Source organism: Acipenser ruthenus, chromosome 3, assembly GCF_902713425.1.
Source record: "Acipenser ruthenus chromosome 3, fAciRut3.2 maternal haplotype, whole genome shotgun sequence".
Classification (NCBI taxonomy): domain Eukaryota; kingdom Metazoa; phylum Chordata; class Actinopteri; order Acipenseriformes; family Acipenseridae; genus Acipenser; species Acipenser ruthenus.
The window spans coordinates 17,364,263-17,376,795 of NC_081191.1; the positions used below are offsets into that span (position 1 = coordinate 17,364,263).

The 12,533-nt window shown below is 36.7% G+C and overlaps 1 protein-coding gene across 5 annotated transcripts in view; it reads right to left on the reverse strand.

Moving 5' to 3' along the window:
• LOC117435794 (E3 ubiquitin-protein ligase UBR5) overlaps positions 1 to 12,533 on the reverse strand; it is a 66,276-nt gene that overhangs the window by 22,814 nt on the left and 30,929 nt on the right. For 4 of the 5 annotated variants that reach the window (XM_059012637.1, XM_059012635.1, XM_059012639.1 and 1 more), the window contains exons 19-28: positions 11,538 to 11,692; positions 11,012 to 11,209; positions 8,941 to 9,151; positions 8,545 to 8,671; positions 8,073 to 8,224; positions 3,486 to 3,581; positions 1,224 to 1,347; positions 899 to 996; positions 449 to 597; positions 205 to 296 (exon numbers count right to left, since the gene is read on the reverse strand). In XM_059012637.1, coding sequence (XP_058868620.1) covers positions 205 to 296; positions 449 to 597; positions 899 to 996; positions 1,224 to 1,347; positions 3,486 to 3,581; positions 8,073 to 8,224; positions 8,545 to 8,671; positions 8,941 to 9,151; positions 11,012 to 11,209; positions 11,538 to 11,692 — 1,402 coding nt within the window. The remainder of the gene's footprint in view (positions 1 to 204; positions 297 to 448; positions 598 to 898; positions 997 to 1,223; positions 1,348 to 3,485; positions 3,582 to 8,072; positions 8,225 to 8,544; positions 8,672 to 8,940; positions 9,152 to 11,011; positions 11,210 to 11,537; positions 11,693 to 12,533) is intronic. The other variant, XM_059012636.1, reaches the window with a different exon arrangement.

A 12,533-nucleotide genomic window follows, 5' to 3' on the forward strand; every position in this document is an offset into this window, starting at 1 on the left:
AAAAATCTACCAGCTACTACATTTATGGCACAGACATTTCACTAATCAGATTCCATTTCTCACCTTAAACAGAAAGCCTTAACCAAGGGACACAAAACTCTTACAATCCCTCCAGCAATAAAGAAGAGATATGCAGATTTCTGTTTATTAATCTTAAAACTCATGTCAGTTATCTCTCTTCAGGAATTGATGAAATATACTCACTTGCAGTCATGACCCTTGTGGCAAACCCTGGCACATTCTGTGCAGCAACAAAGCGACTCCAACAAGCCACATGTTCGACACTCAAAAATATCCTGAAAGATAAAAAAAAAAAAAAAAAAAAAAAAAAAAAGTGAGCAAGTCCTTAGTTTCCACTAAACTGCCATTTTCAGTCTACCTTTTACACGGATCCTCTATTTTGACCGCCTGTAATCCCATAGACAAAACCATTAGTTTAACAGCTCACCTGATTAATGTGTTCTGCGCCAGTCCACGTAAAACTGCAGGTGTCATTGCAGCAAAGGACATAAAGAGGAGAATCATCTGGATTGGTTCCAGGTGGGCAGATCATTTCCGTAAATAGAGCATCCTCTCTCTCACTGGATGTAGTCTCACCTTTAAAAAACAATGGTCTCCAAATGAATACATCCATTTCAAGATTTCTACTTTTACACTGACAAACCTCCTTTGGACTATCCTGGACAACATGTACAAAGTTTCTTCACTATGCTAACACAGCCACTGACAAAGCCAGAGTTTCAAAATAAATTGCCCACTGACTCTGCTTTAAAGCTTCACTGGGGAAGATCATTGCAAAAGCCCAAAATGGGCCTATGTCATTTTAAATGTTAGAAATCTAACCTAGTAAATACAACAGTAATTTCAACTCAATATTCTGCAATTGACAATAATGTACCTTTAGCTATTTTTTGTGCAGCTTCAAGAATTGTTATAGCAGCTGGATATGCTCTCCCACTAACAGCCAGCATAAATGGAGTCATTCCTCTTGCATCCCTGTAAATTGTAAAAATAAATAAATAAATAAAATAAATATAAATAAATAAATAAATTTTTAAAAAAAATTAAGAATACCAACAATTAAAGGTTTATGAGACATGAGGATCAGCAGCATCATTACAAACACATACCTAAATGGATTTTGAAATTAAAGTTTGAAACTAATATGAATAGATGATTATTTTTAAAATTATTTTTGTATTTTTTTTTTGAAGACCACATACTTAGCAGAAAGCAATTCACGAAGATATGGACGAAGACCCATACTGTCACACATCAACTTGAGTATTAAATGGGCATTGGCTTTCCGATCCTTGGACTCCACCAATGAGGGTTCAGATGAAGGGCCTATAAAAGAAAGCAACTTACCGATTAAAACATGACATGAAACATTTTTGTATTATTTACATTTGACGTGCCTTTGTAATACCATTACTGAAAGCCTCACATTTCTGTTATATCCAAAAATGAAAACATTTATTTATAGTAGCAATTTATTTCAAACATTGATTTGCTGCCTGCTGGCAATCATTCAAGTAGACTGCAGCACACAATGGTTATACAAGCATAACTTCCCCTTTTTTTTCTAGCTGGTGTAGTAGTGTCACCTTTTTTCTCACCATTTTCACAACCTCAAACAGATCAAATTTTAAACTCTTTATGGTACACCTAATGTTAAAAATCCTGCCGGCAACCTGGCCCTTTAAATCTTTTTACTCAGGCACTTTGAGAGACAGCCCTGTTAACAGAGCACCGTTCAAAAAGGCAGAGATTCAAAACGAGATCCTATTTGTGTATTTCCGGCACTGGACCACGTAAGGAGAGCCTTGAATGTGAGTGTTTTGTAATGTTACTGCTGCGCTTTAAGACAGACCTACCACGGTGCAGTAAACAAACAAACAAAAACAAACAAACATTCAGACAAAATCTTTACAAAAGAAGAGAAATGGTGACATCAAAGGCACAAGGACCTATTTTCAGATATAGATATTTGTTTTATGTGTTTGTGGATCAGATGCATGAGACAAGTCAGCTGTTAGGGTTAGGGTGCCACCTTGCAGGGGCTTCAAAGTCACAGTGAAAAGCTCCATCTTGCACCACATGATCACGGTTCCTGGGGTAAATAACTTGAATACATTTTTTCTTTTGGACATTTTTCAATTGTTTTCGTTGCTTTTGGTCCCTTTTTTGGTCCACACACACACAGTACAACATTGCATATCCGACCCCATGTGGATTTGGGTATAGGTGGATATGTGAAAAAGTCGGATTTGCGAACATCTACAGAAAAAGCATTTACACATCCAGAAATAGTTTAGTGAACAAAAACAACACGCAAATGGCTTTAAACATGGGGACATGTGTATTTGTATATATATATATATATATATATATATATATATATATATATATATATATATATATATATATATATATTACACACACACACAAATACAGTGTTGCTATGCAGTTTGCTATAAGCCATCTCCATGCAAAGATTTAAAAAATAAATAAATAAATAAAATTACAAAACAAACAGTAAATGTACAGTAACCTGCAACTGATGGCTTCTTTCTTAACTGCCTCCTGCCTCCCTGGTTCTGTTTTCTTAATTAATATCTCTGTCACGGTACTTTGCGCTCTTTCTTGATATTGCCAACAGCCGATAAGCAGCTCGGTTTGAATACTGCTTCAGCTATTTTAAACAAACGGCCGGTAAGCATTGCGTTTATGAAGCTTGCTTTGTTTAATTCAAATGCATTTAAAAGCTACAACATGCTGCCAATATCTGCAAGTTAGTTATAGGCCCAAATCTAATAGTAAAAAACAGACTAAAATAGCTTGGACCCTAAAGGGTTAAATTTAGTCAGCTACAAATAAAAACAAAGTTTTCCAGATAAGTTAACTCATCCAAGTGTTTATCATGGTCTCTCCCTGGGATTACAGTGTATCATTATTTTTATTGCTAGCAAGGATCTAAAAACTACATATCCCATACACCGCTGGTAAGTGTGTGCAACAATGTGGGTTTTGATCAGTGTTCCGTACATGTTTTGCAATACAGTTGTAAGGGTGTTAAGAACCAAACGTATACAATTTTATATACAATACTGCAAGACGTAAAAATGATGATCCAGAAGACATCTCCAAGTAATTACATTATGAATAAATATGCAATAATAATAATAATAATAATAATAATAATAAATAATAATAATAATAAACATTTTTATACAAATTTGTGGGCAAGACAAAAAAAAATTTTAGTGTAGAGCCCTGGCTTTGAGGTATGTTGGTAGATGCAACCAAGCGGGCTCATTAGGCCATCAGGTTTGGAAACGAAGTACTAAAATAGAAGGATCATGTGGTTTTTAACAAGCGCTTTGAATCAACCGGCATTTATACAGGTGTCAAAAAATAACTTGTGGATTGTTTAAAACGCTATTTTTTTTTTTTGTTTGTTTGTTTTTTTTAAAACTCCTCACCTGGTATAGTGGATGTGCTGGGGCCTTGGCCAGTCCCAGCTGATGATGTGGTGAGAGATCCCACAGCAGGGGCCAGGATAAAATCAATGTCACCATCTAATGAACAGAAAATAATTACTACAATAAAAATACAAATACACATACAGCTATGGCCAAAAGTTTTGCATCACCTAGAATTTTAGGACTGAAGAAACAAACAAAAACAAAATTTAGATATTTTATTTAACATGTAATCAAAGAAACTACAAAAACTATTTTATCTCAAAAGCTACCGGTAGCCATAATAGTAGTACAGCAGGTTAGATTTTGAAATGTCACAATTTTAAATTAGTCTTTTTTTGTTAAGTATATGGAAAACCACAAAACAGTATGTAATTCAATATGCTAACGTAACATTAAGTTTCATTCGACTTTATAAAGCAAAATGCGTTAATTCTATAGGGTGATGCAAAACTTTTGGCCATAGATGTAGATTAAATGGATTGTTAAACAGATACAACAAAGCAAAATCAGATAACCATTTGGACAGGTAGCTGTAAGCCTATATATAAGCAGAAGCCTGTGACAAGTAACTTAAATACATGTTATGGTACCTATTTAGTTAGCTGCTTCAAAAGGGTGAAAGAATTCTAAGATCAAATTGTATCCATCGAAGAGCGACGTTTAAGGTTTAGATAATTTGCTGTTCCGTTTCAAGTACGAAATGTAACCATTACCGTAAGGGTATTTACCGCTTAAAGACCTGAAACCTGAATAAGACATATCAAAGCTGCTCAACGAGCCTGTGACAGTCATGGCCTGCCCAAGGACATAAAAACACTGTAGTCACAGACTTCCCCATTTTCCCTTTCAAGAACTGACCCGACAGAGAGCTGTTTCAGGTAAGTACTTGTTACTCAAATTATATGCAATATTAAAAATAATCACTGTATTAGTTTCACTAATTGAGCATATTTGTGCACTACAGCCTGTTTGGTAAATCCCACTGAGGCCCTGTGCCCCGTGTGAAGCCAGTGGCTTGAGTCGCTCCTTCCCAGGGATCAAACATAAATTGTTTGACTTTGTGCTCTCTTCCCTAGGCTGCAATAGCTCCGGCTGGAGCTACTTTATTCTCGTTTTGGCTTTGGCTAAAATTACGAGATGGTTTGCATATTTTTAGTAATTATTATTTCTGTATTTTGTTGAGTAATTCTTTCTCTCACTGTTTTTCTGTTTTCACAGAGACACCTGTAACATGGTTCTATGGCACACATGTAGTGACAGCTGCTGGGTTCAGCAGCGCTGCGCAGGACCAAGATACTTACTTCGGTTATATCTTGATGCCGTTTTGGCGACAGCTTTTGCATCATCATTACGAGGACTGTTAATTCATTCGAACAAGCAGGCTTCCCTCTCGTGCGAGTACCGACCGAGTGGTTTTGCCAGTGGCTTGTACAGGTGGGCATAGCAACCAGTGCTTGTGGCTCCGGTCCAGTACTAAACCGGTCTTGTTCGTGTCTTGACCCGCCCGGTTGCTATCTATAAATCAGATTGAGGCAGCACCTGTACATCTGTATACTGTACACTGTATTACCTGCTTTTTGCATAATCCCTGGGTTTTATCCCTGCGACACATGCAAGGTCAGTCTGCCTGTTAAGGACAAGCACAGCAGATGCTCTTCCTGGGGCCAGAGCATGCCAAGGAGGCACTGGTGAACCGCAGTTTCTGCAAGATTTGTGCACATTTCTCGAACCACACGCTGAAGAAACATCTCTCCCACAGCTTTACAGAGCGTTCTGCATCCCTCACTCCTGCACAGAGCTCTTCCCCATCACCTTCTGTTAAAGGAGGTGGCTGCTGGTTGTGCATGTTCAGATACATTGAGCCATTTTCAGAAGCAAATATAAACTTGACTTTGTAGAAAAAGAAATTATTTCACTTACAACTTCTCATTTTACCAGATGGATCAACTGGATAAATCACACGAGGCTAGTTCACAAACACAGTTGTTCAACCCTTACATGTATGTTAAATTTACATATTAAATTTTACAAAACCTCAACTGCAAAAATCAATCTTTGCTTAACTCAATCAGATGTCAAATACATGGTTCATACAGTTTTTCCAATTTACCAATTTCAAGGACCATTTCGACAATTTTCAAAACACCAAATTTAAGACGTTTGACAATTTTCATTGTTGACAACTAAACCAACTGTAAAAAAGCTTTTGCATTAACAGTTTATTTAACTGTATAATAACAAAACATCTAAATTACACTCACCTTTCGAGTATAGACAAGCTCTGGACTAGTAAACTTATTCAGGAAAACTTTAGGTGAGTGTTTAATTCTGAAAGCAGTACAACAATTCACTGTTTTAATCAATGTCAGAAGCAATAGTCCAAGAATTGTGTCTTGGAGAACTAACCACAGTTCTTCTGTGGATTTAGGCAGCCTCAGTTGCTTCTCTCTCTTCATGTAATCCCAGACAGACTCGATGATGTTGAGATCAGGGCTCTGTGGGGGCCATACCATCACTTCCAGGACTCCTTGTTCTTCTTTACGCTGAAGATAGTTCTTAATGACTTTCGCTGTATGTTTGGGGTCGTTGTCATGCTGCAGAATAAATTTGGGGCCAATCAGATGCCTCCCTGATGGTACTGCATGATGGATAAGTATCTGCCTGTACTTCTCAGCATTGAGGAGACCATTAATTCTGACCAAATCCCCAACTCCATTTGCAGAAATGCAGCCCCAAACTTGCAAGGAACCTCCACCATGCTTCACTGTTGCCTGCAGACACTCATTCGTGTACCGCTCTCCAGCCCTTCGGCGAACAAACTGCCTTCTGCTACAGCCAAATATTTCAAATGTTGACTCATCAGTCCAGAGCACCTGCTGCCATTTTTCTGCACCCCAGTTCCTGTGTTTTCGTGCATAGTTGAGTCGCTTGGCCTTGTTTCCACGTCGGAGGTATGGCTTTTTGGCCGCAAGTCTTCCATGAAGGCCACTTCTGACTAGACTTCTCCGGACAGTAGATGGGTGTACCAGGGTCCCACTGTTTTCTGCCAATTCTGAGCTGAAGGTACTGCTGGACATCTTCCGTTTGCGAAGGGAAGCAAGCATGATGTGTCTTTCATCTGCTGCAGTAAGTTTCCTTGGCCGACCACTGTGTCTACGGTCCTCAACGTTGCCTGTTTCTTTGTGCTTCTTCAAAAGAGCTTGGACAGCACATCTGGAAACCCCTGTCTGCCTTGAAATTTCTGCCTGGGAGAGACCTTGCTGATGCAGTATAACTACCTTGTGTCTTGTTGCTGTGCTCAGTCTTGCCATGGTGTATGACTTTTGACAGTAAACTGTCTTCAGCAACCTCATCTTGTTAGCTGAGTTTGGCTGTTCCTCATCCAGTTTTATTCCTCCTACACAGCTGATTCTGTTTCAGTTAATGATTGTGTTTCAACCTACATATTGAATTGATGATCATTAGCACCTGTTTGGCATAATTGTTTAATCATACACCTGACTATATGCCTACAAAATCCCTGACTTTGTGCAAGTGTACCTAGAAGAATTGATGCTGTTTTGAAGGCAAAGGGTGGTCACACCAAATATGGATTTGATTTAGATTTTTCTTCTGTTCACTCACTTTGCATTTAGTTAATTGATAAATATAATCTATTAACATGTCTATTTTTGAAAGCATTCTTACTTTACAGCATTTTTTCACACCTGCCTAAAACTTTTGCACAGTACTGTATATATATATATATATATATACTAAATATATACTAAAGTAAAAACAGGCTTCTGTTATTTTGAAATAGCTCTGCTTTAGATTATTACTAGTGCATAATAACAATAACATTATATTTCGAGTTGGTGTTGAACTTAAACCTGTTCATAGCCACGCAGCAACATGAACCTATTAACTTCCTTAATTAAAAATAAATAAATAAAAAGTCTTGCTCCCCCTTGCCTTTTTTTCAATTCATACAATTGAAATTTGTAGAATAAAAACAAACATTAAAACTACCCAGCCTATATTTAATTTGTTTTTTGTAGTCTCCACAAATTGCCCAGTAGTCACACAGCTGCTAACGTGAGCTGTTATAAATAGTGCACTGCGGACTATGGGGTCAAACCATTGTTGGTGTAAGGTGTGTTTTATTGATTTGTATTTATTTTTTTATCAAGGTTGGACTTCTGGCATCTTCTGAATGACTTTTTGTATTACGTTTTGAACTGTTTAAAAGGCAAAACCATAATAAAACATAGAATAGTGAGTATAGAAATTTAACCATTAACCTTCAAGGTCACTGCGTCCAGTGTTTATGAACTCGGGGTCGGGCCATGACTGTCACAGGCTCGTTGAGCAGCGTTGATATATCTTATTCAGGTTTCGGGTCTTTAAAAGGTAAATACCCATACGGTAATGGTTGTATTTCTATTTCAGGAAACCAGGGTTCTGATAATAACGTTATTATACAATTTTTTTAAATTTGTCATTTACTGTACATACAATCCACCTCAAACATAACATTGTTTTCATCTCTCTTTTTTTGAAGGGTGGGGTGGTTATTTAAAGCTATTGCAGACAGCAGTCTACCTGGATCCATTGGAGGTGGGTCCGGGACCCAGCTGGGCGGGGCGATAGGAGGAGACACTGGGTCCTGGTGGTCACTGGAAGAAGGTCCTGACTCATGTCGACCCAAACCTGCAGCTCTCAGAGATCGCCTCATCATTTCACGCAGTCTCAGACTGAGAACAAATGTTTGTTTTGCTACACATTTAAAAAGAAATCTAAGCAGCATAACACACTGCTGCTGTGTGAAACGGTTAATTCAGTTTTACCAAGGTCCATAACTTGCATTAATCCAACATGTTTATATATATATAACTTGCTTTTTGTCTCCATTTTGCTCAGTCCCTTTGAAAGCTAAATTCAAGATCATTCCTGAGAGACAGTAGACTGGGTACGGTTAAGTATAATTATGAATAAGCTCGAAACCCAATGATAATATAGTAAGACTTAAGTGTTGTAATAAGCACCTCAATTTAAAAAGAATATAAAAACATACCTCCTACTACTGGATGATCCAGTTCGGTTTCCAGAACTGTTGCTAGACACAACTGAGATTGCATTGGCAATTGCCTCAACTGCAGACAGCCTCTCTGCAAACGTGTTTCTTTCAGACCGCTCAGCTTCTGGAAAACAAATACATTAACTTTGACCTGAAACTGAAATATTAAATAAATAATAAAAAGCATGCAACAGTTCCGATGTAATGTTTGTAATATATATGACTATTTGAGCAGTGCTGGTTTTATATATTCAAGTTTAAAAATACATCTTAGATGACCATGACCCAACTTCATGTAAATCACTTGATTACAAATGTTACATTACTTAATTGAGGAAAAAAAGTTAGGTTCATTGAGCAACATTTAAGTATTAAATTCCACAGTTAACTTACCTTCTTCCTCTTTTGTTTCCTTGTTACTAGTTGGAAAGCACACAGCTACACAAGCATGGAGGATATTGCGGTTTCCATCACATCTATGGCCAAGGAGTGCGTTCAGGGATTGAGGTATCTGCTCCAGCAGAACAGCTTGCTCAAGATTCATTAGATACTGCCTGCAAGCTTCATAGTCACATCGCAAAATGTGCTGCATTAAAGTTTGTTTCTGTAAAAAGAACAGATATTTAAGTTTAAGTCAGTAGCCCTGTTAACACTTGCATTTTTATACCAGTGTCTGTGAGGAACAGTATCGCAATGTCTGTTCACACTGGATTTGCTATCTGTGTCACAGCACTTTAACTAGCGATACGAAACGCAAACAAGAGTAAGTTTCATACCGGTACAGTTGCGATATGTTTAAGTGTGGATAGGTGGATCTGTACAACAATGAAATGGGCGAGTCTGAGGCATGCACACACTTACGCCAAAGATATTCTATATTACCAAGATATTCAACTCAGCCTTAACTTCCATCAAGCGACACAGAGGAACAGAGCTCCAGGGCTACTTTGCTACTGAGTGTCAATGGAGAGGGGTTGGATTGGGCTGATTCTCAGTGTTTAAACATTTAAAACTTTTGAAGTCTTTCACTGTTGCCCAGGGTCCACAGAAGAAATGTATTAGCCTGGTGAAAGAAGACCAAGTAATTGATAAGAAAAATGACATTTTCTGAACACAGTCCTTCATCTGCGCAAGCGCAGTTAAGATCACGTTTTCTAGTGCTGTGTAAAAAATGTTTTGTGATTGCAGTATCATTAATTTACTGTAGTAATATGGTAATAAGCATTATCTTGTGCTGTACAAATGCACTGTTTTTAATATTAACATAATGAAATATGTGAAATACATTAAGATTAGTTTAATTGATTCAGGAATTCACAATTCTTAATTACATAAAAAAAACTCCAATAGTTTAGTTAAATATGGCAAAACTGTAATCAATACAGGTGTTTAATTGATTTATTGTTTTTTTATATTTACAGAGAAGTTACATGATCAAAGTGAAATTCAAATAAATGGTAAAAAAAACCACATACAATAACTAAAAATGGACATCTAATACCAATAAATCCAATTTTTATAATTGCATCTGTCTACTCTGTACTGTGAAGCCATCGCACATGGAATGCACCAACTCTGTTACTGTGTTCAGAAAAGGTATGTCACTACCAAAGGTTATGGGTTTTTTTTTGTCAAGAAACCCTGGGCAAGAGAAAAAGACTTTGCAAACTTTTTTTTTTTATATTTTTAAAACATCAATATAAAATCAGCTCAATCCAACACTGCTCCATTGAAAAACTTCTCCCGAGCTCTCTTTATATGCAACAACCTTTTGTGTGCAGCTTGACTGAAGTCCACATAGAGAATCAGCATAGTTGAGTATCTTGGTGTAATAGAATATCTGATGCCATATCGATTGTCTAGACAGCCATTTCTAAAAGAAAGTGACAGGGTTTGCCTTGGAAACGAGGTCAACGCCCGAGTTAAGTCACTACCGGTATAACAACCGATATAAGCGTAACGATATATAAACCATCTTAAATGTGAACAGGTATACCTGTATTATACTTGTGTTGAAAAGTGAGTTAGGCCAGAAAGTGGTATTGTATGGGTATATTCTAAACCGAAACACATTTTACTAGCATCGTACTGATACAAGCGTGAACACAGCTAGTAACTCATCTATATCTGTTTTTTGCTGACATTGGGAGTCCTTATTTGAAAAATAAAACTATTTTAAATATTATCTAAACTTTATATTAAATAAAAAAAAAAAAACACTATTTTTTCTAAATTACAATGCAATTTATATTTCAGGAAGCAACAGCAAGATTAGTGAACAAGATCTTCTGCAGATGACTGCCTGGAAATCTACACGTTCCATTAAGGCAAAACTATCACACAAAAAACACACACAAAATAGCACGACCAACTACATGCAACACATGAGGAAATGTAAAGACCACAAGAATTAGATTCCAGGGTCCATGCACCTGTCTTGCTAAATATATTGGAATACACTTACTTCAACAGCCATTATGATAATAGCAGCTTTCTTCTTGATGGTGGAATTTGCAGGAAGGTTGGTTAATGAATGAATTCCCATGCCAAGGCTAGAGATAGGTGGAAGATCTAACCAATCAGGGTCTCTAATACCACCCATGCAGTCTTTAGCCATTGGGTAGATGGTCCCATTTCCATCTCGGAGAATGACAGGTGATTCCTAGGACAAAGGTATAAAGGTCAATAACACGTTCCAAAACCCCTAACGCTAAAAAACTAGAATTTTATTCAACTTTTTTCTGGTATTTTAGTAGCTGTATGATCATTTAGTAGCTGTACAGAAACATCAGTTAAAATGCCAACACCAATTACTCAAATCTTTGTTTTGGACTAATTTGCACTATACAGAACATGTAAAATACTTGGGTAGACTTCTTTATTTGCATAAATGTATTACTAAGTGTACGTAATAAATGCAATATACTATACATTGACAGCAACTAAAATAAAACATAAAACAGTTAAAACAAAAACTAAATGTCACAGACCTGCCCAGCAGTAAAAATTGCCACATTTCGCTCATTCTGTCCCAGAAATGCAAGACTGCTTGTAGGAAAGTTATTTTCCTGTTCAGCTTTCCCTGTCGCCAGGTCAAAGATGCAGTATCTCACCCAGTTACTAGTCTTTAACACAGCATGCACTCCTATTGAAGAAACAAGCACTGGTTAAAAGCATTGATCACATTCACTTGTCTTATATAAGCAGATAGAATATAAAGATGTGACCACCACCATCCAAGAGGTACAGTAACTGGTTTACATAATGATGAGATGTGTTGCATTAAGACCTATATGCAGCATGATGCCGTGTGGCTGGGTCCCATATTAGAGATAATTATATTTACGAAGATAAACTAACTGGCATCCGTCCACCACAGACAAAGTGTAACTTAAAAAGAAAACAGAAGTTTCTTCCAATCTTAAAAAGCCTCACAAAATTACCATGAAAGACAATGCTGAAAAAGAAAATAAGGAAGTCAGCAAGTGGGATAGCCTCCCAGACTTGAAAGGTAATTAAAAAAGCAGCAATTTGAGCAAAGAGCATAAAAATCCGTTCATGAGCAGCTGCATACAAGCACTCATTACTGGGACTACTGGCAGCGTACGCATTTACAAACTGTGCAGATGGATTAACAGCTTATTTTTTTAACGGCTGTTAGTTAAGCTGCCAAATAACAATCAATTTATTTATTTATATTATAAATAAATTATATATATATATATATATATATATATATATATATATATATATATATATATATATATATATATATATATTATATATATATATATATATATATATTATGATAACAGTTGAAAGAACTGCAGTAAATGAATCAATTACAGTATACAGTACTGTACAAACTCAGTACAGCTAGTATAGTTTGACTGAATAAACCTACAGCGTTATTTTTACGAAAACAATCCAAACACAAACTCTGCACAAAAAAAACCAACTTAGTTTCACACAGAAATCAAGCATTG